Consider the following 26,350-nt stretch of genomic DNA (forward strand, 5'->3'; position numbering starts at 1 on the left):
TCAGTTCACCTTCGTTTGAGGTCTCTTCAGACATCAAAGTCTCAGAGACTGGCATTGTTTGTTTTGGGACGTGAAGGGATTGCAGTTTCAAATGCATGAAGACAGACATAATGAATGTTAGAGCCAATGCTGCTTCTAAGATCTACTGTCTGGATCACTTCCCAAGCACAAACTGTGTAAATCAGCCCCTTCATCCACTCACAGGACACAGTTTTGTGGCAACTGCCACCAGTCCAGCTATGTGTACTGATCCGTTGGCATGAGCAGGGGGCGGAGAAGAGTTGTTGGAGGTTACTGGACAGACCCGAACTGGCTGTGAGAGCCAGTTTCACCGTTGGCATTGTGTCCCTCACGCTGGTGTGTGCGGCGGCGCATGTGTGCCATGTCCTGCATGTATTGCTTCTGCCACAGAAGCTGCTCCTGTTGCTCTTGCAGTCGAGCTTTGTCTTCTTTCAGGGCTTTTGAACACTGGACGAGTCTGAGCAATTCCTGGTGCAGACGCTGATTCTCTGCTTTTACTTGTGTGATGTGCTGAATTAGAGACTGTGTCGCTGCTGCTCGTGCTTTCTCGGTGATAACCTGCATCTTGTGATGAAATTCCCTCTCACAGTCAGCCTTGGCCCGCAGAAACCTGCTCCTCATTTTGTGCATTTCATCTAATTGCTGTGTCTTTGTGGCCAACAATTCCACCTCCAGCTCTTTAATCTTTTTACTCTGTTCCAGCTGAACAGATGAATCTCCAAAATGCTGCAGGTCTTCAACCTCCTTGTTCAGAAGAGAGAGCTTTGCCTCCATGTTCATCAGAGTGCTCCTTAGCTCCTTCTCTTTCTCTGCATACTGTGAGACGAGCTTCTCTTTCTGCATCTGGACTTGAGACAGATCGATGCGATTCTGGTCATTGAGTGTTATCACTAGATTCTGGCACTTCTGGCCGTGTTTCTCTATGTAAGACAGGTAAGTGTTGCATTCCTCTTGATTTTGCTTGGCTTCCTTTTCTAGGAACTTGTTTTGCTGCTGGAAATGCTCCAGTCTTTCCATATAGGTGTTCATATGTTCAGTGAGAATCTTGCATTCCTTCTGCAAGTACAATTTCCTCTCTTTGACTAGTGTTTCCATGTCACTTATTCCTCCTGATGTCTCTTCGTTCATGGCACTTTCTTGCTTATCTTTCCCAGCACCTGTGGAGTTTTGTTTTGTCTGCTTTGTCTTGGATGCCATATTCCTTTCTGGGTGTATCAAACCCCAGCAACAGAATGAAAATCAAGTCTGCAACAGATGAAAAATATTCTAAGTTAGCAGAGTGCTGGTTGATAATAAACTGGCCATGAGCAGCAACGTGCCCTCGTGGGCAAGAAGCCAATGGCAGCCTGGGGGCAGCAAGAAGAGTGTGGGCAGCAGGGCAAGGGAGGTTCTGCTCCACCTCTGCTCTGCCCTGCTGAGGCCTCATCTGGAGTCCTGTGTCCAGTTCTGGGCTCCCCAGCTCCAGAGGGACAGGGAACTGCTGGAGAGAGGCCAGTGCAGGGACACCAAGATGATCAGGGCACTGGAACATCTTCCTTATGAGGAAAGGCTGCGGGACCTGGGGCTGTTCAGCCTGGAGGAGACTGAGGGGGAGCTCATCAGTTGTCACAAATATCTCACTGGTGGGTGTCAGGAGGTTGGGGCAGCACTTTTTTTCTGTTGTATCCAGCACCAGGACAAGGGCTGATGGGCTGAAGCTGGAACACAAACAGTTCCAGTTAAACATAAGGACAAACTGTTTCCCTGTTTGAGTGAGGGAGCCCTGGCCCAGGCTGCCCAGGGAGGGGGTGGAGGCTCTTCTCTGGAGGTTTCCAAACCCACCTGGACACGTTCCTGTGTGACCTTATCTAGGTGGGAGCTGCTTCAGCAGGGGAGTTGGACTGGTTGAGCTCTACAGATCCCTCCCAACCCCACCATGCTGTGATTCTATGATAACTGTTGCTTTTTCCCTCCCAGTTGTAGCCACTTATGTTCTTGTGTTTTCAGCTGATTATTTTGACCTAGAATTTGTAATGTCTGGCCCGTGTCCACATCTGTGTGTGTGCACTTTTACATTACCAGTGAACTGTGAAGAAGGACTTCTGCTAATCTAAAAATACACATTTTTTTAAGATTTCTTGTTTTGGTCACCAAATGTTGCATTAGAATAATGGAATCATGGAATTGGTTTGGTTGTTAAAGCCCTTGAAGCTGCTGGAGTCCCAGACCCCCCCTCACCCTGCTCAGCCCAGCACTAACCCCTGCCTCTCAGCACCTCAGCTTGGGGATCCCTCCGGGGCTGGGCACTGCCCCAGCTCCCTGGGCAGCCTGGCACAGGGGCTAAATTTCTTTCTGTAATTTGGAGTACAAAGTCAAATTCTACTGGTGAATTGTTTTGGCTGTACATGGGGTACTGTCTTTTGTAGGCAGTAGGCCTTGTCTGTAAAACTTCATCAGCAAGTAAGTACTGAAGTGCTACTACAGACGTGCCTGAAGCTTCAGGGTTTTTTAACCTGCAACATTATATCTTAAAACTGCTGAGCTACCCACGCTGTTAGAGGCACAATAAAGTCCACACAGATACTGAAGGAAGGAAAATGCATCAGTATTAACGGTTCTTACAGACATGACTGGAAACTAAATGAGTGAGTAGTACTTTGATGGATTTCCAGGCTACCTTTTTGAAACGATGCCATCAAGAATTTAGAACTGCAGAAAAGGTTTCAATGAATATTTTTAACTAAAAGTCACAGGATCCTAACAGAACTGGTGACCCTTGATGAAGAAAATATGCAAAATGCCAGTAGATAGGTGAACAAAATACAATAAATATGCTAAAATCGCCTGTTGCAGTAAAAGCAGAACAAGTTCCAAGCTGGTTATGTGGCAGCTGCATCAGAAGTGGAGTGGGAGCCATAAGAATCTGCATAGAAATCAGTCCACTTTTGCTGGGAAACAGGCTTAAACTAGGAGATGATCCCAACAGGGAGGTAGTAGAAGTGAGTGGATGCTAATTGAGCAGCTTTGAGGGAGAGGCAGTTGTAGAGCCATGTGAATGACCAAATCTGCATATGAAAAACAAGCCTTGCTAAAGCTGGTATTACACAAAATGAGGCTTTTAAAAACCATCTTTTAGAATAATCACTGACCTTTCCTGCTTCTGTGGTCTTCATAGGATCCCCAGGTAGCTGCTTGGATGGCTGCTCCTGGTTTTCTGGACAGCATCTGCTGACAAGCAAACTGCGATCTCTGAGGAGAGGTGGTGTTTAGCCGTCGGTGTCCATGGTGATGAAACATGTGATGTCACAAAGGAAGCTCTGCTGCCAGATTCCCAGACCCATTCCTTGTCTCCTTGTGCTGCTCATGGAGGAGGAGGTAGAAATGTCAGGAGTGAAGTGAAGCCTGGAAAGGGGGAGGTGAGGAGAAGGTATTTTTAGATTTGTTCTTATTTCTCATTATCCTGCTCTGATTTTGATGGACAGTGAGCTAAATTTCCCCAAGTCGAGTCTGTGTTGCCTATGACAGGAATGTGACCTCTCTGTCCTTATCTCAACCCATGAGCCTTTCATCATATTTCCTTCCCTTGCCCAGTTGAGGGGAATGAGAGAGCAGCTTGGTAGACACCTGGCAGACAGCCAAGATCAACCTCCTGCAACCTTTTAAGTCATTTCTCCCTGTGAAGACTTTTATATATGGTGTTAGTATGTCCCAGTCTTTTCCTGGGTTGGTTGTCCCTTACATTAAAGCATTTGGTCCAGCTCATGAGTACTTTCATGTGTCTCATGTACTGCCTCAGTCTGACAGTGTCTTTTCGTTCTAGTTTGGATATGGTCAAACACAAAAGACATGAGAAAAGCAGCAAAAAGCAGGAAGGCACATGTTAGTTTGTAGATTTACAACCAGTTTGTTCTGTATGGAATTTAGGTGCATGGAAAGGTGGATTAATGGACTGGTTTTCTCCTGAAGGAGAAGAGGAGTCTGAGGGGAGATCTCATTAATAGTTACAATTATCTCACTGGTGGGTGTCAGGAGGTTGGGACATCCTTTTTTTTCTATAGTAGCCAGCAACAGGACAAGGGCTGATGGGATGAAGCTGGAACACAAAAAGTTCCACTTAAATATAAGAAAAAACTGTTTCCCTGTGAGATGAGAGAGCCCTGGCCCAGGCTGCCCAGGGAGGGGTGGAGGCTCCTTCCTTGGAGGGCTTCAAGACCCACCTGGACACGTTCCTATGTGAGCTGATCTAGGTGAACCTGCTTCTGCAGGGGTTTGGGCTGGATGAGCTCTACAAGTCCCTTCCAACCCCCCCATTCTATGATATAGTTCTATGATATCCTCCAGTATTTTAAGGAAATTGGTTCAAAATAATTAGAAAAGGTAACATTGCAGGCCAGCATGGCCAAATGGGTTTTATTTCACGTGACACACTCGAAGAAAAGTGGGAAGGACCATTCCAGGTCTTGTTGACAGCTTTTACTGCGATCAGAATCAGAGAACAACCAGCTTGGATTTGCTACTCACAAGTAAAGAAATCACTAGGAAAGCAATGGACATCTGAACACTTGGAAACACTGAAGCTGAAATTATAACCACTGATGTTGCTTGGGAGCACTCACTTTAAGACTGTACAAAATTGGGTTAATGAAACTAAAATGAAGGTTTGTTGGATTTGAACAGTACAAGCCAAGGGAAACATGAGACTCTCCCTGTATGGAGTAGCCTCTACTAATTGGAATTGTGATCATCATACGTGGCCACAATTTTGGAAAAGAAAGAGGCAATGTTGTGTGACCTGCTGCTCTGCTCAGTCAAAGCTTGGAGGATCTCTGAGGAGACGCCCCTCTCAGCTTAAAACCTGAAGCCTTTGCAGGACATGGAACCAGTCCACCGTGTCCCTAGTGTCCCCAGGGCCTTTGGGAAGAGCAGAAAAAGGATACTTGTGCTCAAAGGACAGCTGCCCAGGCATGCAGAGCGGTAGGAACCGTTGCCCTTTGGTTCTTCCACTGAAGCCTTATTGCTTCCAAGAAAGTCCATGGGCAGAGCCCCGAGCTGTGGAGATCCCTGAGAAACCTGCCCTTGGAGCTGCCCACAAACACTCTCCCAGCCCTGACCCGCCATTCCTCCGCTGCCTGGGAGTTGTTTCTGGGCTGTGGAGGACTGAGGTGCCAGCCCAGGGAGCTCCTGGGCTGGGCAGAGGTGGGGCCTTTGTGAGGGGGAAACGGGGCCCCACAGAACGTGGCAGCGTGTCACAAAGCCCTTGGGTCTGCGCTATGATGTAGGTGCTGGCGCTGCCATGGCCACCACACAGTGCCCGGAGGAGGCGCCGGGACAGGATGGGACAGAGTGTGGCTGCCAGGAGCCCTCTGCAGACACCTCGTTCCAAACTCACCTGTGTCTGAGGCGCTTTCCCCAGTGTCTCCCATCCCTGTGGCAGCAGCCCTCGAGGCCAGGCCTCAGCGGGATGGAGAAGAGACCCCCCAAAGTGCCCAGGATAGCCTGGGAGGAAAAGAAGGAACGCCCTGGGGCTGCTGCAGCATGGCAGCCGCACTCGAGGCCAGGCCTCAGCAGGATGGAGAAGAGACGCCCCAAAATGCCCAGGATAGCCTGGGAGGAAGAGAAGGAACACCCTTGGGCTGCTGCAGCATGGCAGCCACCCTCGAAGCCCAGCCTCAGCAGGATGGAGAAGAGACTCCCCAAAATGCCCAGGATAGCCTGGGAGGAAGAGAAGGAACACCCTGGGGCTGCTGCAGCATGGCAGCCACCCTCGAGGCCCGGCCTCAGTGGGATGGAGAAGAGACCCCCCAAAGTGCCCAGGATAGCCTGGGAGGAAAAGAAGGAACACCCTGGGGCTGCTGCAGCATGGCAGCCCAATGAGGTAGAGGAGGTGCAGCCCCTGCAGGCGGGTAAGTGGCTGAGCTGGGCCTCAGCGCTGGCGGCTGCAGCCGCCTGGGCCCTGTCCCATCCCCTGTGGGCATTCCCAGGGAAAGAGGGGCTGGGGCTGTTCCCCACAGCCATGCAACATCCCCTGGACACCTCCAGCCCCAGACTGCAGCCAGAGAGACGCGGGTCAGTGGCCCCAGCAGCCCCTGTGCTGGGGCTGACGCTGCCCAGGGAGCGCAGGGCTGGGTCGTGTTCCCCTCAGCTCGCTCTTCGCCCCATCCAGACTGGAACCTGCTAGAAGAGGAGCAGCCAAGTAATGTGTCTTCCGAGCATGTGCTGGACAAGAGCCTTTCGGAACTGGCCCTCGGGGACCCCCATGATGCGGTGGTGACCCTCCTGCACCGGGCCCCGTTGTGTGACAGGTAACGGAACCGCCTGCCCTGAGAGCCCCGGGCTCAGCAGCTGTAGAGCCTGGCCCACGGAGCTGGCAGGCAGATGGAGCTTCTCAGGACTCTCTGGCTCCTCCGTTTGCCAGCGCTGGCCTGTCAGCGCCAGAGCCCACTGCCCTGCTCCCTCCCTGCCCCTCGAGGCCCCGTCCGTCACTCGGCTGTCGGCCGCCCGCAGGGACAGGCCGGCCGGGTGCTGCTGGCGAGGGGCAGGGGGCAGAGGCAGAGTCGGGAGCCAGCCCCAGCCCCCATGGCTGCCCAAGCCGTGCCCTTGTGGCTGAGACCCCGCTGACACCCATCTCTGGGCCCGCAGAGAGGCTGCGGCCATCTGGAGGCAGATGGTCTCCACGAGCAGGAGACCAGAGAAGGTGCTGCGGGAGCTGCTCCGTGTGCTGGAGGACTGGCCCCTGCACCGCACGTCCACCTCTGACGGCGACAGCATCCACATCTGTGCCCTGGCCGTGAGTTCCTGGCCCGTGCCTCTGCTCGCCCCCGGGCTTGGGCTCTGCCACGGGGATGTCTCGGCACTGAGCACCGTCTCCGGGGGTTTTCTGTTCTGCAGGCAACCAGAGCCCTGCAGGAGATCAGCCGGATGCCCCAGCTCCCACTGTGCTTCCCACTGTTTTTCCCCGACTTCTTCCTGACTCTGCTCTTCCAAGTTTTCTGCAGCATGGAGGAGCTGCCCGAGGAGGTCCATGCCTTGTGGCGGGGATTCCAGCAGGAAGGCCGCTTTCCCACCACTCCCAGCAGGTGCCCCGTGCCAGTCCTGCCATCCCTGCCACAGCCCTGGAGCTGGGGCCAGGGTTCCCAGTGTGACCTGGGCTTTGCTCTGCACACAGGTTTGCGATGCAGACCCTGAAAATCCTGCTCTGCCGCCTGGGCCTTGAGGATGTGGTGCTTGAAGCCCAGCGCAAGTGTGTCTGGGACACACTGCTCTACCCTGAGACCCGGCACTGTGCCATGAGGATACTGGCCAGGTGAGAGCCCCCTTCTCCCTGCTCCCCCCACCATTTTCCCACCTGCAGATGGGGCACCCCCCACAATCCCCTTGCTGATGGGTGAGAGGGGCTTGTCACCCAGGGCTGGCCCAGCAGACTGCAAGAGCCTGGCAGAGGTGGGTGCACAGTGGCAGATGCTCTCCAAAGTGCCAGCATCCCCTCCCATGGGGCCTGGGCCGATGGCACAGGATGGGAGTCTGTGCTGGGGCCGGGCAGGATGCACCGGGGGATGACTGCCCTGTGCACAGGAAAGGGGTGTCTTCAGAAGGGAAGGCTTTGGGGCAGGAAAGGTGTTTTTCCCATCTCCTGCTCCAAAGGAACCTGCTGGGCTTGGGCACTGGCTTTCTCCCGAGAAGACCAGTGCTCAGCAAGTCAATCCTGGGAGAGGTTTGCCTACCGTGCCTGGGACCAACTGTGCCTCCTTGTTCTCCCTCCCACAACCCCCCACCAGAGAGATGCGCAGATTGTCAAAGCACTCACGTACCCAAATGAATTACTGGCTGGTGGAGCTGCTCAGCAGGAAGGAGTTGTGCTGGGAGGTCCCTGCCATGGCGTTCCTGGCTGAGGTGAGCCTGACGGGCTGAGATGGGGGGGAGCCCAGGCAGTGGGGCCGGGGCAGAGGGTGGGCTCTGCTGCTTGGCCCCTGGCTGCTGGGCTGATGCTCTCCCTCCCCTGTGCTTCGTGCCACCCGTGTGCCAGCGCTCACTCTCCCCTCCTGGCTGCTGGAAGGCCCAGCCCTGCGAGGCGGCCAGGGGCTGTGGGGCAGAGCGCAGTGGGTGAGCGACTGGCGCCTGTGCCCGTGCTGCGGGGCAGGAGCCGGGGGCTCTGCGCAGCCGCTGCTGCCTCTGGGCCGGGCTGCCTGGTGCTGTGGGCTGGAGCCAGCCCTGCGCGCTGCTGGAGTCCTGCTGGCCCAGCACCCCCAGCACTGCTCGTTGTGTTTCAGCTCATGGTCCCCCCTGACCTGAGGGTATTAGAAAACGGTTTCCTGCAGCTGGCACTGAGGTACCTGCAGAGCGAGAGCAGCGTGATGTGGCGCATGGTGCTCAGAGGCCTCGTCACCCTCAGCAACAGGCCCTCGATGGTGAGCAGGGGGCAGCCGGCCAGAGGTGTGCCTGGGGCGGTGGGCTGGGCGACGGGAGATGGGAGACACACAGCTCAGGCTTGGCTGGGCTCTGGGAGCTCTGGCAGCTGCTGCCAGCCCTCCTGCCTCCCCAACGGCCTCCTCAAGTCCCTTGGGGACAGTCTTTGCCTTCTGGGTCCTGAGGCAGCAGCGTGGGGTTGAACTGCTGGAGCGGTTTGGGCAGTGCAGCTTTTCATGGCTTCACCACAAGCATCGTGTTCCATTCAGGCTGAAAGGATGGGGATCCTGCAGACAAGGCTCATGAATCTACTGGGGGATGTAGACAGCGACGTGCTCAGGATGACCCTCTTCTTACTCAGAAAGATGCTCCAGGAGGCCAGCAGCCCACTTTGCCACACCATTGCTCTGGAGCTGGCTGAGAGGCTCCAGCCACTCTTTGAGCACGTAAGGCTTTGTGCCTACCCCCAGGCAACTTTGTGCTCTGTGCATTTTCAGCCCTGTGTCCAGTTAGGCCTGTAGCTGCCAGTGCTCAGGTCTTGCCCTCTTCCTTTCCACCAGGACAACAGCCACGTGCAGCTGCTCTCCCTTCAACTCTTCCATCACACGATAGAAGTTGTCAAGAAAAAGGGAGGAAAGCAGCTGAAGGCTCAAGTGAAGCAGAGCATGATCCAACTGCTCTGTCTCCTGCACAGTGAGAACCAGGAGGTGGCAGAGGTGAGGATCTCTGACCTGCCAGTGTCCACGCAGGAGGTGGCCCGGCTGCCTCCTGCCCCGGTGCCGGGTGGATGGCAGCGCTCCAGCCTCCTCACGGCCTTGGGTCCAGGCAGCAGCTGGGGATTCCCTCTGTCCCACGGCCCCAGCAGCACCAGGGGCCTGAGGTGGGAGTTGCCCAGCTCCTCTGCCTGGGCTCCAGACTCACTGACGGACGCGTTCCTGGGCTGCCACATCTTCCCAGCTGGGGCCAGGAACAGCCCTGAGCTCTGCCCAGGTGAGAAGACGCAGATCCTGTGGCCTGGGCAGCCGTACCAGCTCCCTTCTCTGTGTCCCTGCAGGCCTCTCGGGTAACCCTGCTGCGAGCTGCCACCTTCCTGAAGAAGAGGAGGCTCAGCCAGGTGCTGGAGAGGCGGAACACATGGGGAGCGGGCGAGTGCCTGGTAAGGACGGCGCCCGAGCCCCAGCCCCAGCCTGGGCAAGCTGTGCCCCTGCCCGCTGCCGCAGCCCATCGCCTGCAGCCGGCAGCCCGCGCACGCTCCCTTCCCTCGGGCGTGTGGCCCTGTGGCACTTCTCCAGGCTGCTCTCCCTCCCCAAGGCCAGGGGTGCCGATGGAGCCCCGGCCCAGCTCCCAGCCGGGCTCTGGCAGCAGCGTGGCGCCGCAGCTCCTGGGGCAGCTCCCGGCCCTCTGCTCCCACCAAGCCCCGGAGCCGGCCGCTGCTGGCTGGGCCTCGGGGCTGTGCTGGCAGGGAAAGCCAGTCCTGGGCACAGGGCCCACCCAGCCACGGGGAGGCTCAGGACCAACACCTCTGCCTCTTCACCCTCTCCAGCTCTCAGAGTGCAGCAGCAAACAAGCCAGCCAGTACATGCAACAGGCCATGTGCTGCCTCCAGAGCCAACAGCAGCCCACGCAAGAGGCGGCCATCAGGTTCCTGGGTGAGACACAGCTCCCAGGTCCCTCCCTGCCCCATTGCAGCTCGGCCTGTGCCCTGGCCCCGTGGCTGTGGAGCCCCAAGTGCACAGTGCTGGGGAGAGACCCTGGGCTCAGCACTGCCAAGGGCAAGGGGGGATGTTGCTGGGCCGGAGGGGCTGGTCTGGGGCAGATGTGACCAACTGTGTGTTCCCAGGGCTCATTGGGAGGCACCTGAGGAGTCAGCATGAAGAAGTCCAAGTCATCCATCATGGTGAGTGACAACATCAGGTTGTCAGCGGGAACTGGGAGGGAGGAGGAAAGGCCCTGGGCAGGGAACTGCAGCCCCTGCCCAGTACAGAAAGAGCAGAGAGATGTCAGGGGCACGTGGGGTACTCGTGGGCAGCACCTTCCAGCTGATCCCCTTGGCCCCTGCTCCCTCCAGGCCATGGGAAGAGCTGGGGGGTGGCCCTGGCAAGAGGGGTTCCTGGGATCAACCCAGGCTCTGATCTCAGCTCTGTTCCAGCCCTTCAAAACATGCCAGATGACATCAGCTCCTCAGTCTCAAACCTGGTAGGTCAAACCCAGCTCATCCTATCGACTGTAGAGGGAACAGCTTCTTCTAGACCCAGCCTGCGAGACCAACTTCACAAGGCCTGGAAGAGATGGAGATTCTGGGCCCGGGGCTGACTGTGTCTTCTGTCACTGTGACTCTGCTGTGAAAGAAATGTGAATGTTGTACTGGGTTTCACTTCCCCTCATAGAGAATTTTTTGGGTTGGAAAAGGCCTTTGAAGATGATGGAGTCCAAGCCCTGCCCTCCCCCTGCCCAGCCCACCTCTAACCCACAGCCCTCAGCCCCTGAGCTCCACGACTTTGGGATCCCACCAGGGCTGGACACTCCCCCTCCCTCCTGGGCAGCCTGGCACGGGCTGAGAACTCCCTCAGGGAAAAAATGTTTCCCTCTCTGCTGCTGCAGGGTGACAGCAGGGCTGCTGTGCTCCTCTCAGTGGGGTCTACCCTGGGGACAGAGGGGTAAGAAAGTGTGGCCAAGGAGCAGGGGCAGCACCATCTCTCCGGACGCCTGGGTTCCCCAAGCAGGGCCGGCTCCAGGCGGGGGGTAACCCCAGCCAGGCCTCATGCAGGTTCTCAAGACCTGATAATTGCCAAAGGGCTGGGAGGGCCAAATTGCTGCCCAGGACAAAACAGAGCAGGCTACTGGGCTTGGGGAAGAAAACAGAAAAGAGTTTAATGCAACACCAACTGAAACATAACCATAAAACCCCAAAAACATAACCAACACAAACAACACAGAATGGTACAACGATGAAGAGTCCGACCAGCCCTTTAACCACCTTCTCACCCACAGGCTCCAGCACGGCCTGTGCCATGGCCCCTCCTCACACAGTCTCTGCCCGGCCGGACGCCCTCACACGGAGCTGCTGGTGGCTCTCAGCCCTGCCATGGCCCTGCAGGGCTTGCAGGGGCACAGCTGCCTTCTCACCACGGCTTGCAGAGGGATCTCTGGCCTGGTGCTCCTCCTCCCTTCCTCCTCCTCTGACTGTGGGGTCCGTGTGGTCGCCTCCATCTTGTCCCACTCTTACACCTCCTGACAGAACTTCAAATTCCTGTCCCTAAATAGTGCTGACAGAGGTGCCAGATTGGCCCAGCCGGGCCAGAGGTGGGTCTGAACCCAAGAGCCGGGGAAGACTCTTTACTGGGTCTTCACTGGCATCAGTCACATGCTGTGTGGAGGAGCCCCTCCCTTTGAACATCCAGCCCAGCACCGGCAGTCGGGGTGCTAAGAGGAGTTGTACTGTGTCCCAATCACTTCTGAGGCAGCTCGGGCTCCATATGCTGCCAATATCTTCTCAGTTGGAGTATATCAGGCCTCAGATCCTTTTCCTTTGTATCCCCAACTCCAGAACCGGAGGGGTCGTCCTCGAGTCTCACCAGCTCCTTTTAGCCAGAGGCTCTGGGTAAGGCCATTCTCTCCTGCTGCAGTGTAAAGCCCATTTTTCACATCTGGTCCTGGTCAAACTGGCCCAAGGGCAACTACCTGAGCAATTTCTTGTTTTGTCTATTGAAAGCTTTGCTGTTGTTCAAGTTGTTTTTCTTCTGGGTGACTTGAGAGGATTTACAATCATACTGTAGTTGGGAATATGCATCCTCCAAAACCCCACAGTGCCTAAGAAAGCCCGGATTTCTTCCTTACTGGCCGGTGGAGACTTTGCAGTAATCTTGTTGACAAAATCCATGGGGATATGCCGACGACCATCTTGCCATGTTATTCCTAGGAACTGGACCTCTTGTGCAGGCCCTTTGCTACGTTTGATGACAGAGGCGCCATTCAGTAGGATTTTAACAGATAGTTTCAAAACCTTTTTGCTGAATTGCCCCACACAATGATGTCATTGATATACCTGAGGTGTTCTGGGGCCTCACCCTTTTCCAGCGTAGCCTGGATCAGTCCACGGCAAATGGTAGGGCTGTGCTTCCGCCCCTGGGGCGATCGACTCCAAGTGTACCGAATGCATTTCCAGGTGAAGGCAAACTGGGGCCTGCACCCGGCTGCCAATGGGATTGAAAAGAATGCGTTAGCAACGTCGATGGCAGCGTTCCATCGGGCTGCCTTGGACTCCAGTTCACTCCAGCGTGTCCGGCACAGCGACACTCAGCGGCAGCATGACCTCACTCAGGCCACGATAGCCCACTGCCAGCCTTTTGTACTGGCCATATGGGGCTGTTAAAGGAGGATCGAGTCCTGCTGATCACCCCTTGGCTCTCCAATTGACGGATCAGTTTGTAGATGGGAATCGGAGTCACGGTTAGTCCGATATTGCCGCCAGTGCACTGTCGTGGTTGCGACTGGCACTTGTTGGTCTTCAACCCTCAGCAACCCCACAGCAGAAGGGTCCTCTGAGAGGCCAGGCAGGCTGGACAGCTGTTCAGTATCTTCTGTCTCCAAGGCAGCCACACCAAAAGCCCACCGATACCCTTTTGGGTCCCCTCTTCACATCATCTCTTCCCAGGATGCACGGAGCTTCTGGGCCTGTCACAACGAGGTGCTTCTGCCAATCATCTCCCGTCAGACTCGCTTCTGCTTCCAACACAGTGAGCTGCTGGGATCCTCCTGTCACTTCGAAAATAGAAATTGGTTTGTCTCCTCTATAACTTGAAGGGAACAACGTGCATTGAGCTCCAGTGTCCACGAGAGCCTTCCCCATCCCATGGGAAGCCTGTGTCTTTCTGCCAGATGCCTCTGATTTGGCCTCAAGTTGCTCCAGGGCAGGTTGAGATTGGCGTTGAAGATTGAAGAACTGTTTCCCTGAGAGGGTTGTCAGCCCCTGTGCAGGCTGCCCAGGGAGCTGGGGGAGTCCACATCCCTGGAGGGATCCCAAAGCTGTGAAGCTGAGGTGCTGAGGACCATGGGGTAGTGCAGGGCTTTGCAGGGTGAGGGCAGGGTTTGGATTGGATGATCTTTAAGGTCTTTTCCAACTGAAATGATTCTACGAGTCTTTTACCAACTGGAACTGTCTCAAGATTGTTCCCAATGGCACAACTTTGCTGGCTGACAGACTACCCGAGCACCTCTGGAAATGGCCATCAGACCTGGGCCTGGGTGCTTTCCTCTTGCCGTAACTGCGCACCGTTGGCTGAATCTTTCTGGGCTGCAGCCGGGCTGTTTCAGTCTGGGCTGAGCAGACTCACTGCAAACATCTCGAGATTGCTCCCACACTGAAAAGGCTCCAAAGGCTGCTGTGATTTAAAGCCAGCTGACAATAAGCAAAGCCTGCAGTTGTTCACTGCGCCCCACCTCAGCAGGGCAAGGAGGAGAATCGGGAGGAAAAGATGAAGCTTTGTGGGTTGAGATAAGGAGAGTTTAATAAAACACCACGAGGAGAGAACAAAGCGTCACAAGAGCAGCAAAGGAAAGCAGCAAAGGAGCGATGGCAGGTGCAAGGGCTCAGTGCCTGCAGCCCCACGCTGAGTCCCGATGGAAAGGCCGCAGTTGTCACGCGTGGACTGTGCTGCCGTGTCCTCGGGCTCCCGAGGAGAGGCTCCCGCAGTGCCTGTGGCCACTCTCAGCGTGCTGCAGCCATGAGCCAAGGCGCACAGAAGGAACCCGGCCTGGCCCCTCTCAGCCCGCGCCGGGGGCCGATTCAGAGGGAGATGTTTGTGTGTCAGAAGCGCAGCCAGCGCAGCTGAGCGTAGTCCTCGGAGCTCAGCACATAGTCCAGGAGCCGCCGCAGCCAGGCGGGATCTCGGCGGCGCGCCAGCAGGAAGCTGAGCTGCCCGTCCCTGCTGTGATCCCCGGAGCCCATCTCGTGGTCCAGGAGCCGCCGCAGCCACAGCGGCTCCTGGCGGGGCCACGGCACGTGGCGGGGCCGCCTGCGCCTGTCCTGCAGCCCAGCAGGGCCGCGCTGCCCACGCTCAGCCCCGGCTCTCTGGCCCCGCTGCCCTCTGGGCCCCCGCCGCCCCTGCGGCTGCGGCCCCGGCCCCGCGGCGGGACGGAGGCGGCCGTGAGGCTGCCGGGCCCCCCCGGCGTCGCCCTCCTCTGCAGGCAGGAGGCAGAGGGCCAGGATGGGCTGGTGGCACAGCGGGCAGTGGGCGGCGGCCCAGCGCTGGGCGCAGGCCTGGCACAAGGCGTGCCAGCACGGCTCCAGGGCACAGGGCCGTTGCAGGGGACCGAGGCAGACGGGGCAACCGTCCCTCTGCTCCTGCCTGGGCACCTCCATGGCCGCTGCTGGCACTTGCTGTCCTCTCAGCTGCTGGCGGGTCGGGATCTCAGCCACCGCAGGCAGGACTCGCCGGCTGCCACCGGTGGGACTCAAAGGCTTCAGGCGCTGCTGCTGCGACTCGGCGGCTCCTCAGGCACGTGCCGACGTCTGGCTGCTGAGGGCAGGACTCGAGGGCTCGGCTGCTGCCTCCAGGGCTCGACGTCTGCCGTGTGCCGGGCAGTCTGCAGCTGGGCTGCTGCTGTGTCCCACAGGGACCTGTGACTGTGTGTGACATCACAAGGCTGTCGGGAGCACGGCCAGGAGCATCCTCCCCGTGCTGCAGGAGCACGCGGCCTGCGGGGAGCAGCAGGGCAGTGATTGGCCGAGGAGCTGCGTGTGCCTGTGACGTCACAGAGGGGAGGGGGCGGGGCTTAGTGCGGCGGGGGGCGGGGCTCCAGCAGCTCCTCCAATGCCTGAGCACGGGCTCTGCACACGGCCCTCACCCTGGCTTGGGGTAAAGGGGGGGGAAGGCGGCCAATCAGAGAGCAGGCCCCGCCTCCTCTCGGGCCACGCCCCCTCTCAGGCCACGCCCCCAGCCCTCACCAGCACCTCGGTGCGATCCAGCGCTGCCCCCTCCAGCCCGTGGAGCAAAGCAGCGTGGGAAGGGGACAACGGGGCCTCCCCAAACCTCTTCTCTAGGGGAAGCCCCCGCCCAAAGCCTTGTACAGAGTAAGCCCCACCCTCAGGAGAGAAAGCCCCTCCCCACAAGACCTTAGAGAAAGAAGCGTCTCCCCCAAACCGCTTCTACAGGGGAAGCCCCGGCCCCAGTTCGGAGAAGCCCCACCCCAAACCCTTCTCCAGGGAAAGCTGCGCCCCATTGTGCCTTTGATAGGGGAAGCCCAAAGCAACTCCACCCATACAGGCAGCTGCTGCACCCCCAAACCAAGCCACAAGGGAAGCCCTGTCCTCTCGGGCAGTAGCACCACCCCTTAGACCGAATCCCCGCCCAAGTCCCTCCAATGCCCCAAAGGGACCCCAAAACTCACTCTCAGTTCTCCAAGGGGACCCCAAAACTCCCTGAATGCCTCAAGGGGACCCCAAAACCCCTCAAACCCCTCCCCAATGCCCCAAGGGGACTGCAAAAGCCCCCTAAAACCACCCCCAAAGCCCCAAGGGAATCCCAAAATCTCCCCAAACCCCTCCCCAAAACCCCCAGGGGACCCCAAAACCTCCCCCCAATGCCTCAAGGGGACCTCAAAACCCCTCAAACCCCTCCCCAATGCCTCAAGGGGACCTCAAAACCCCTCAAACCCCTCTCCAATGCCCAAAGGGACCGCAAAATCCCCTCAAACCCCTCCCCAATGCCTCAAGGGGACCGCAAAATACCCTCAAAACCTCCCCCAATTTAAAATTTGATCTTAGTAAGTGTTGATTAGAAATTGATGATGATGAACTGGTAACAAAATGAAGGAAATTGCACATGTTCCAGTTCAGACTCCCATTGTCAGAGAAGGATGCTGTGAACTGTTTTTCAAGCAGCAGCAGCAGCAGCAGCAGCAGCAGCAGCAGCAGCTGCAGCTACAGTGTAAGAAATGAGAGCAGCTGCAACTACAGTGTAAGAAGTGAGAGCAGCAGCAGCTGCAGCTACAGTGTAAGAAGTGAGAGCAGCAGCAGCTGCAGCTACAGTGAAAGAAATGAGAGCAGCTGCAGCTGCAGCTACAGTGTAAGAAATGAGAGCAGCAGCAGCTGCAACTACAGTGTAAGAAGTGAGAGCAGCAGCAGCTGCAGCTACAGTGTAAGAAGTGAGAGCAGCAGCAGCTGCAGCTACAGTGAAAGAAATGAGTGCAGCTGCAGCAGCAACAGCAACTGCGGATGCGGGTGCAATAGCAGCGGCAGCATAGTGATTAAGGTGATGATCCCAGCCCTGCTCCCTCACCCCAGGGAACCCTCTGCTCTCCTCCTCCTCTGCTCTGCAGCCTCTGCACTGTCTCCCTTCGCTCCCCATTTTTGCCAAGTCCAGCAAAACCCAACTTTTGCCCTCAAAGCTCAACTTTTGCCCTCAAAACCCCACCAAAACCCAAATTTTGCTCTTAAAATCCCACTTTTGCCCTCAAAACTCTACCAAACCACAGCTTTTGCCATTAGAACTTCACTTTTGCCCTCAAAGCTCCACCAAAACCCAACTTTTCCCCTCAAAACACCACCAAAAGCCAACTTTTAATACTCCACTGTTGCCCTCAAAAAACCTTCAAAAGCCATCTTTTGCCCTCAAAACTCAACTTTTGCCCTTAAAACTCAACTTTTGGCCTCAAAACCCCACCAAAACCTAACTTTTGTCCTCAAAACTCAACTTTTGCCCTCAAAACCCCACTAAAACCCAACTTTTGCCCTCAAAACTCCCCAAAACCACAACTTTTGCCTTCAAAAACTTCACCAAAAGCCAACTTTTGGCTTCAAAACTCCCCCCAAACCCATCTTATGCCCTCAAAAGTCTTCTTTTGGCCTCAGAACTCCCCCAAAACCCTACATTTGGCCTCCACTCTCCTTCAGAACCCTCTTCCCTGTCTCCAGGCTCAAGCTCCCCTGGGGCAAGTCTGGGCTCGTTTCCTCCTGTCGCTCAGTACCGCTGTCAACCTCCCTCCAGGTCCTTTACACCAGCCCAGCTCTCAAGCTGTGCTGCTCAGTCGAGCTGCTGGAGGAACAGCTCTCGCCTACTGAGAAGACAGACATGGTCGTCTGGATCATTGAGCGCTTGGGAGGAGACCAAGTGCCCCAGAAGCACAAAGCCGTCCTGGAGGCGGCCGTGAGAAACCCGAGCTCCTGGCTTTGGGATGTAAGTTTGCCCCGAGGTTGGCTTTCCTCCTCCCTGAACCCACCCGAGGCCTTTCCAAAGCGGCAGAGGGGGCTGGGAGAGGGGCAGGAGCTTTAGAGGAGGACGGGTCGGCATGGCCACACTCCCCTCCTCCAGGTGTCAAGGATCATGAGGTGCATCCATGGGATGATGACCAAGGTGTGCACGGAGTTCTCCCAAACGCAGCTGCAGGTCCTCCTGAAGACGCTGGTCGAGCACTACCCCAGCCAGTTGTGTCAGAGCCTGTGGATGTTCTCTCCAAGTCAGGACAGGTACTGAGCTGAGCGGCCGCCAGGCTTTGTTCTCCACACCATCCCCACGCCTCCCAGCCCCATGAGCTGAGCCTCCTCCTTCCCACCCCGTGAGGAAAACCACCTCAACCTTCCTCCTGAGTGTCCCAAGAGGGAGGGGGAAGGTGCCAAGAGGCACCTGGAGCCAACCCTGCTGCTGCTTCCCGCAGGGCTGCCATGGCCATGTTGGAGGTGATATTCTCCACGCCCAAACTACTGTGTTCAGCCTTGAAGGAGATGCTGGCGCTGCTCCAGCACAGGCTGTTCCAGAAGGTGTTCAGCTCCCACGTGGAAGACACCTATATCTACCCCCTGGCTGTGAGTGGGGACTCAGTGCCACGTGGAGTGCTGGGGGTGGGAAGGGAATCTTCAGGGATCATCCAGCCCAAGCTCCTCGTCAAGCCTAGTTGATCTCAGCAGAAAGTTTCTGCTGTCAAAATGGCCCCAAACCCTCACCTTTCCCCTCAAAATGCCCCCAAACCCTCACCTTTCCCCTCAAAACACCACCAAAATGCTACTTTCCCCCCTCAGAACGCCACCAAAACCCCACTTTTCCCCTCCAACTCCTCCCAGTCCTCCTCAGTCCCTCTCCTGCCCCTGCAGATCCTGGCTGGGGCTCACCCTGGCATCGACTTCGCCTCCGTCTACAAGTTTTGTCGCTTCCTAAAGTGGCCTCGCAGCCCGATGCTGCCCCTGGTGCTCACAGCCCTCCTCACCTTGTGTGAGGACACCAAGACGGTACGTGCTGATCCAGCCAAGCACAGCCTCTGAGTTCTGGGGGCAAAAAGGGCTGCTGTGGCTTCACCACAACCTCTTTCCCCTCCCAGGCCAGGACCATCAGCTTGCTGGTGCCTGATATCTTGGAGCTCATGGCAGATGCCAGCACTGATGTCAAGGCGAAGGCTTTGGTCGTCTTGAGGAGGGTGTTTGGAGCCGTGAAGAAACGAGACCCCAAGCCCACGATCATGAAGCTCTGTGAAGAGCTGCCACGGTTCTTTGATGATGTGAGGAGCTGCTGGGAGCTTCGGTGGGGAGGATGGTTTTAGGCTTCCCCAGCTCTCCCACCATGTCTGATGCTGTGGCGCTGGCAAAGAAAGGCTACAGCCTGAGAAAGACACTCGGAGAAGGCTCTTATGGGAAAGTGAAATCTGTCCACTGTGTCCAGCTGAAACGCAACGTGGCCTCCAGCCCGTGGAGCAAAGCAGCGTGGGAAGGGGACAACGGGGCCTCCCCAAACCTCTTCTCTAGGGGAAGCCCCCGCCCAAAGCCTTGTACAGAGTAAGCCCCACCCCCAGGAGAGAAAGCCCCTCCACACAAGACCTTAGAGAAAGAAGCGTCTCCCCCAAACCGCTTCTACAGGGGAAGCCCCGGCCCCAGTTCGGAGAAGCCCCACCCCAAACCCTTCTCCAGGGAAAGCTGCGCCCCATTGTGCCTTTGATAGGGGAAGCCCAAAGCAACTCTAGCAGTAAGCCCCGCCCACACAGGCAGCTGCTGCACCCCCAAACCAAACCACAAGGGAAGCCCTGTCCCCTCGGGCAGTAGCACCACCCCTTAGACCGAATCCCCGCCCAAGTCCCTCCAATGCCCCAAAGGGACCCCAAAACTCACTCTCAGTTCTCCAAGGGGACCCCAAAACTCCCTGAATGCCTCAAGGGGACCCCAAAACCCCTCAAACCCCTCCCCAATGCCCCAAGGGGACTGCAAAAGCCCCCTAAAACCACCCCCAAAGCCCCAAGGGAATCCCAAAATCTCCCCAAATCCCTCCCCAAAACCCTCAGGGGACCCCAAAACCTCCCCCCAATGCCTCAAGGGGACCTCAAAACCCCTCAAACCCCTCCCCAATGCCTCAAGGGGACCTCAAAACCCCTCAAACCCCTCTCCAATGCCCAAAGGGACCGCAAAATCCCCTCAAACCCCTCCACAATGCCTCAAGGGGACCGCAAAATCCCCTCAAAACCTCCCCCAGTTTAAAATTTAATCTTAGTAAGTGTTGATTAGAAATTGATGATGAAGGAAACACTCTCTATGAACTGGTAACAAAATGAAGGAAATTGCACATGTTCCAGTTCAGACTTGCAATGGAATCGATCTGGGAGGACGAGGGGGGAACCTGATGAACGGTGATTGGCTTCCTAACCTTGGGATAGTAGTATTGGGGATATTTGGAGGATTCTTAATAATTCCATGTTTAATACCTGTTTTTTACCAGATTAATGCACTCGGTTACACAAGGAATGCAGATAACTGCAGGGCCCGTTGATTCAGAACCAGGGAAGGAGAAAACTCACTGCTCGATGAGACTAAAAACAAAAGAAGATCTGAAATTGATACCAATTCGGCAAGTACTGACTCGATTAGGAACAAAACCACAAATCAATACCATAAAGAAGAAGATGGGGGATTGTGAACTGTGTTCACCTGAGTCGTGTCACTGTGAAACAATGCCGGGGCCCCAGGGTATAATGTGACTTTGAACCATTCTGTTTGTCCCTGTATAACCACAGGTTTAGGAGAAGCAGGATGGTGTGTCTATAGTTCCTAATGTTACGTATATAGCTCTTCTCTCTTGCAAAGGGCACCTGGCCGGCACTCTGGTACAGCAGCTTAGGCCGGTGTTTGTTGCTCGCTGCATGGTGTTAGGGAAGAGAGGCCTATTGGGCGCAGGCGTATGAATGTGTATTAGCAGAGGGAATAGAAACCGAAAACTGCTGTCCAGCAGTTCCCTGTCCCTCTGGAGCTGGGGAGCCCAGCACTGGGCACAGGACTCCAGACGAGGCCTGACTCTGGGCAGAGCAGAAGGGGAGCAGAACCTCCCTCCCCCGCTGCCCACACTCTTCCGGGTGCCCCCAGGCCGCCACGGCCCTTCTTGCCCACGAGGGCATGTTGCTGCTCAGGGTTTATGATCAACCTGGCGCTCCAAACCGCCGGGAGCTGGCCGTGCCTGGGGGACGGCCACGGCCTGGGCAGAGCCGGGTGGTCGCGGCCCCTGGATGGCTGCGGGGGGCGACCGAGGGGCTTCAAGCGCCGCCTCTCGCCGCCATTGGCTGGTTGGGCCGCCACTCTGCGACCTCGCGCGCCGATTGGTCGGGGCGGCGTGCTGTGGGCGGGCCTCGCTGTTCCCCTCAGGGCGCCTTGGACTTCGCTCACAGCTTCCCCAGTTTGGAAAGAGAAAGTTGGATTTTGAGGGAAAAAAGTGGAGTTGTGAGGGCAAAAGTGGGATTTTAGTGGAGTCTTGAGGGCAAAAGTGGAGTGTTGAGAACAAAAGTGGGCATTTGGTGGAGTTGTGAGGGCAAAAGTGGACGTTTGGGGGAGGTCTGAGGGGCAAAGCATGGAAAAGGAAGCAGAGGAGAGCAGCAGTGGAAAGGGCTCAGGTGGAGGCTGGAGCTGCCCAGAGCTGTTTCCCCGAGGGGGCCGCAGCCCCTGTGCCAGGCTGCCCAGCGAGCTGGTGGCTTCCCCATCCCTGGAGGGCCCCCAAAGCCGTGGGGCCGAGCTGCTGAGGAGACCCTTCCCGAGGCCGTGACCATGGCTTCTGCTCTTCCTTATCCTTCCCTGAACCCCTCGGTCATGGATCGGGCCTGGGAGGAAGCGCAGAGATCCCAGACGAGCTCAACCGTGCGAGCTGTGAGCGAGCCTGAGTTGCTGCAGAGCAGTGAGTGAGAGTTTCCCCCCCTTTCCCCACACCCTCCATCAGGGCTGGGCAAGGGAGGGGGGGTTCAGCAAAGCCTTGGGTGACGATACCTCGGCAGTGACACCTCGCTGGCGCGGGCTCGACGCTCCTCTTGGGTGGCAAGAGGCTGAACGGGAGCCGGCGGTGGCCAAGGCGGCCTTTTGTGGGGGCATCAAGGAGAGTGTGGGCAGCAGGATATGGGAGCTGCTCCTGCCCCTCTCCTCTGCCATCTCTGGTGAGGCTCCATCTGGAGTCCCGTGCCCAGTTCTGGGCTCCCCTTGATCGCTTTGAAGCTCCTCTCACCCTCTGGGGAAGGGCTGGGCCGAGTCCATGTGTTCCTACAGGCTCTGCCGTGTTTCTCCTGTGTAGGTGACATGCCGTCAGAGGAGACTGTACACATCCCATTGTCAGAGAAGGATGCTGTGATCTCTTTTTCAAGCAGCATCAGCAGCTGCAGTGGAAGCTGTGAGAGCAGCTGCAGCGGCAACAGCAACTGCGGATGCGGGTGCAATAGCAGCGGCAGCATGGTGATTAAGGTGATGATCCCAGCCCTGCTCCCTCACCCAGGGGAACACTCTGCTCTCCTCCTCCTCTGCTCTGCAGCCTCTGCACTGTCTCCCTTCGCTCCCCATTTTTGCCCTTACAAGTTCAGCAAAACCCCACTTTGGCCCCCAAAGCTCAACTTTTGCCCTCAAAACCCCACCAAAACCCAACTTTTGCTCTCAAAAGCCCACTTTTACCCTCAAACCTCCACCAAAACCCAACTTTTGCTCTTCAAACTTTACTTTTCCCCTCAAAACTCCCCAAAACCACAACTTTTGCCTTCAAAAACTTCACCAAAAGCCAACTTTTGGCTTCAAAACTCACCCCAAACCCATCTTATGTCCTCAAAAGTCTTCATTTGGCCTCAGAACTCCCCCAAAACCCCACATTTAGCCTCCACTCTCCTTCAGAACCCTCTTCCCCTTCTCCAGGCTCAAGCTCCCCTGGGGCAAGTCTGGGCTCGTTTCCTCCTGTCGCTCAGTACCGCTGTCAACCTCCCTCCAGGTCCTTTACACCAGCCCAGCTCTCAAGCTGTGCTACTCAGTCGGGCTGCTGGAGGAACAGCTCTCGCCTACTGAGAAGACAGACATGGTCGTCTGGATCATTGAGCGCTTGGGAGGAGACCAAGTGCCCCAGAAGCACAAAGCCGTCCTGGGGGCAGCCGTGAGAAACCCGAGCTCCTGGCTTTGGGATGTAAGTTTGCCCCGAGGTTGGCTTTCCTCCTCCCTGAACCCACCCGAGGCCTTTCCAAAGCGGCAGAGGGGGCTGGGAGAGGGGCAGGAGCTTTAGAGGAGGACGGGTCGGCATGGCCACGCTCCCCTCCTCCAGGTGTCAAGGATCATGAGGTGCATCCATGGGATGATGACCAAGGTGTACACGGAGTTCTCCCAAACGCAGCTGCAGGTCCTCCTGAAGACGCTGGTCGAGCACTACCCCAGCCAGTTGTGTCAGAGCCTGTGGATGTTCTCTCCAAGTCAGGACAGGTACTGACCTGAGCGGCCGCCAGGCTTTGTTCTCCACACCGTCCCCACGCCTCCGAGCCCCATGAGCCGAGCCTCCTCCTTCCCACCCCATGAGGAAAACCACCTCAACCTTCCTCCTGAGTGTCCCAAGAGGGAGGGGCAAGGTGCCAAGAGGCACCTGGAGCCAACCCTGCTGCTGCTTCCCACAGGGCTGCCATGGCCATGTTGGAGGTGATATTCTCCACGCCCAAACTACTGTGTTCAGCCTTGAAGGAGATGCTGGCGCTGCTCCAGCACAGGCTGTTCCGGAAGGTGTTCAGCTGCGACGTGGACGACACCTACATCTACCCCCTGGCTGTGAGTGGGGACTCAGTGGCACGTGGAGTGCTGGGGGTGGGAAGGGAATCTTCAGGGATCATCCAGCCCAAGCCCCTTGTCAAGCCTAGTTGATCTCAGCAGAAAGCTTCTGCTGTCAAAACGGCCCAGACCCTCACCTTTCCCCTCAAAATGCCCCCAAACCCTCACCTTTCGCCTCAAAACACCACCAAAATGCCACTTTCCCCCCTCAGAACGCCACCAAAACACCACTTTTCCCCTCCAACTCCTCCCAGCCCTCCTCAGTGCCTCTCCTGCCCCTGCAGATCCTGGCTGGGGGTCACCCTGGCATCAACTTCACCTCCATCTACAAGTTTTGTCGCTTCCTCAAGTGGCCTCGCAGCCCGATGCTGCCCCTGGTGCTCACAGCCCTCCTCACCTTGTGTGAGGACACCAAGACGGTACGTGCTGATCCAGCCATGCACAGCCTGTGAGTTCTGGGGGCAAAAAGGGCTGCTGTGGCTTCACCACAACCGCTGTCCCCTCCCAGGCCAGGACCATCAGCTTGCTGGTGCCTGATATCTTGGAGCTCATGGCACATGCCAGCACTGATGTCAAAGCGAAGGCTTTGGTCGTCTTGAGGAGGGTGTTTGGAGCCGTGAAGAAACGAGACCCCAAGCCCACGATCATGAAGCTCTGTGAAGAGCTACCACGGTTCTTTGATGATGTGAGGAGCTGCTGGGAGCTTCGGTGGGGAGGATGGTTTTGGGCTTCCCCAGCTCTCCCACCATGTCTGATGCTGTGGCGCTGGCAAAGAAAGGCTACAGCCTGAGAAAGACACTCGGAGAAGGCTCTTATGGGAAAGTGAAATCTGCCCACTGTGTCCAGCTGAAACGCAACGTGGCCGTCAAGATAATCAACAAGAGAAAAGCTACTCAGCACTTCCTGGAAAGATTTCTGCCCAGGGAAATCGAGGCATTGAGATGTTTGCAGCACCCCTCAATCACCAAAACCTTTGAGATTTTTCAGACACCAGCTAGGAAAGTGTACAGAGTGTTGGAGCTGGGGGAAAAGGGAGACCTCCTGGACTACATGGGGATCACAGGAGCTATGACAGAGGACATCGCTGGCACCAAGTTTCAGCAGTTGGCATCTGCCATCAAGTATTGCCACGACTTGGACGTTGCTCACAGGGAGCTGCAATGTGAGAACATCCTTCTCCATGCACATCTCAATGTCAAGCTGGCAGACTTTGGCTTTTCCAAATTCCTGTCTCGGGAGGAAAATGGCAGAATTGTTCTCAGCCAAACCTTCTGTTGTTCTCCTGCGTACGCAGCCCCTGAAGTGCTGGAGGAAATTCGCTCTGACCCCAGGATTGCTGACACATGGACTCTGGGTGTCAGCCTGTACTCAATGGTCTGGGCTTCGTTGCCTTTCGATGATTCCAACGTCAGCAAAATGACCCGTGTTCAGAAACGACAGCGGATCCCCTTCCCCAGTCCAAACATCTGACTGCAGAGTGCAGGGATCTCGTTCACCGCTTGCTCCCGCCCGTCGTGGCTCAGAGGTTGTGCGTAGATGAAGTCTTGAAGCACTCATGGCTGCAGACTCCAAAATGCACGATCCCTTTGCCTCTGCCAGCTGCAAAAGAGGGTGAGTGTTCCCAAACCCTTTGTGAAGGAAAGCCTGGGCACTACCAGCAAGCCAAATCCCCTTCTGTATACGGGGGAGGAGAGAAGGACAAAGGATCCTCTTAAGGACAGCTTTACTTTCCAAGTCAGGAAACCAGCGACTCCACATCTCAGCGCTGTAGCTGGCACGGGATAATTCTTCCCTGCTCCAGCTGAGGATAGAGAGGGATGAAGAACACTCAGCTGCTGAAGTAAACGCATTTCACCTCCTCAGAAAATGTGCCAACTTGATAGGGGTTTATCGTTTCTTGACAGTTTTTCCTGATGGGCTCTGCTGCTGCTTTTGCTTAATGTTGTTGTGGCATCTTTGAGGCGTTCTTCAGTTTCTTACAAAACTGGTAATAAAGAATGGATTAAAGCTATTTCTCAAATCAAGGAAAAGCATTTCTCGTGATAAACTCTTCCTATTTCGGTCTAGACAGAATTAACTATGACAAAATGATACCCAACATATTTTCCCTCTTCGTTCTAAGCAGCTGTTACTTGATTCTGAGCTCTTGGCCAGAGCTTGCAGGGGTGCAACCAGGAAGGCTGAAGCCCTTCTACAATCAAATCTAGTCAGGACAGTTAAGGAAAACAAGAAGGGGTTTTTCAGGCACATTGGTAGTAAAAGGAAGCTGAGGGGAAATGTGGGCCCGCTGCTGAACACAGAGGGTGCCCTGGTGACCGAGGACGCAGAGGAGGCCGAAGTACTGAATGCCGCCTTTGCTTCGGTCTTTACGGCCACGGCCGGCCCTGGGGAAGCCCAGTCCAGCAAGGACAGTCGGGTGGCCTGGACAGCAGAGGACTTGCCCTGGGTGAAGAGGAAGAGGTTAAAGGCTTGTTGGCCGAGCTTAACACTCATAAGTCAATGGGTCCCAATGGGATGCATCCGAGAGTGCTGCGGAAGCTGCTGATGCGATTGCTAAGCCTCACTCCATCCTGTTTGAACAACCATGGAGGACAGGTGAGGTGCCTGAGGACTGGAGCAAGGCCAGTGTCACTGCATTCAGTGCTGCCATTCAGTGACATCAGGACAGGCTGGAGAGTTGGGCAGAGAGAAACCTCACGAGGTTCGACAAGGACAAGGGCAGAGTCCTGCAGCTGGGAAGGAACAACCCCCTGCACCAGGACAGGCTGGGGATTGACCTGCTGGAGAGCAGCTCTGCAGACACAGACCTGGGAGTGCTGGTTGAGGGAGGTTCTGCTCCTCCTCTACTCTGCCAAGGGTAGAACTGCTGGAGAGAGGCCAGTGCAGGGCCACCAGGATGCTGAGGGGACTGGAGCATCTTCCTTATGAGGAAAG

The 26,350-nt window shown here is 56.4% G+C and overlaps 3 protein-coding genes across 6 annotated transcripts; 2 read left to right on the forward strand and 1 right to left on the reverse strand.

Annotated features, from left to right (window-relative positions):
* Positions 1 to 291: 291 nt before the first annotated feature.
* On the reverse strand, positions 292 to 1,223 carry CCDC166 (coiled-coil domain containing 166). The gene has a single exon (XM_010202587.2). It carries the CDS (start codon positions 1,216 to 1,218, stop codon positions 292 to 294), a length of 927 nt encoding a protein of 308 aa, XP_010200889.2. The 5' UTR covers positions 1,219 to 1,223.
* Positions 734 to 13,300, forward strand: LOC133626893 (uncharacterized). Of its 4 annotated transcripts, none has more exons than XM_062008818.1 (16): positions 734 to 954; positions 3,176 to 3,416; positions 4,471 to 5,903; positions 6,164 to 6,302; positions 6,640 to 6,787; positions 6,889 to 7,076; positions 7,166 to 7,303; positions 7,776 to 7,890; positions 8,268 to 8,405; positions 8,673 to 8,849; positions 8,964 to 9,119; positions 9,458 to 9,559; positions 9,947 to 10,052; positions 10,244 to 10,300; positions 10,542 to 10,599; positions 11,395 to 13,300. In XM_062008818.1, the coding sequence occupies exons 3-16, from the start codon at positions 5,294 to 5,296 to the stop codon at positions 11,636 to 11,638; spliced, it is 2,376 nt and encodes a 791-aa protein (XP_061864802.1). In that variant the 5' UTR covers positions 734 to 954; positions 3,176 to 3,416; positions 4,471 to 5,293; the 3' UTR covers positions 11,639 to 13,300. The 4 variants fall into 4 exon arrangements, with proteins under 4 accessions (XP_061864802.1, XP_061864803.1, XP_061864804.1 ...); XM_062008819.1 differs by having other exon boundaries at positions 10,553 to 10,599; XM_062008820.1 differs by having other exon boundaries at positions 10,553 to 10,755; positions 11,395 to 11,455.
* A 10,682-nt stretch (positions 13,301 to 23,982) lies between these two features.
* Positions 23,983 to 25,201, forward strand: LOC133626982 (testis-specific serine/threonine-protein kinase 1-like). The gene is given in 3 exon segments (XM_062009423.1): positions 23,983 to 24,866; positions 24,869 to 25,032; positions 25,034 to 25,201. Coding segments are annotated over 3 exon segments (1,065 nt in total). The 5' UTR covers positions 23,983 to 24,133.
* Positions 25,202 to 26,350: the final 1,149 nt, after the last annotated feature.

The sequence above is a fragment of the Colius striatus genome, chromosome 16, assembly GCF_028858725.1.
Source record: "Colius striatus isolate bColStr4 chromosome 16, bColStr4.1.hap1, whole genome shotgun sequence".
Lineage (NCBI taxonomy): Eukaryota > Metazoa > Chordata > Aves > Coliiformes > Coliidae > Colius > Colius striatus.

Excerpts from the sequence above, each read along its gene's own strand:
- CCDC166 (XM_010202587.2), bottom strand. The coding sequence starts at position 1,218 with ATGGCATCCAAGACAAAGCAGACAAAACAAAACTCCACAGGTGCTGGG.
- LOC133626893 (XM_062008818.1), top strand. The coding sequence starts at position 5,294 with ATGGCCACCACACAGTGCCCGGAGGAGGCGCCGGGACAGGATGGGACA. Across the intron at positions 7,077-7,165 it reads TTTCCCACCACTCCCAGCAG|GTTTGCGATGCAGACCCTGA; the intron begins GTGCCCCGTGCC and ends CTCTGCACACAG. Across the intron at positions 7,891-8,267 it reads CCATGGCGTTCCTGGCTGAG|CTCATGGTCCCCCCTGACCT; the intron begins GTGAGCCTGACG and ends GTTGTGTTTCAG.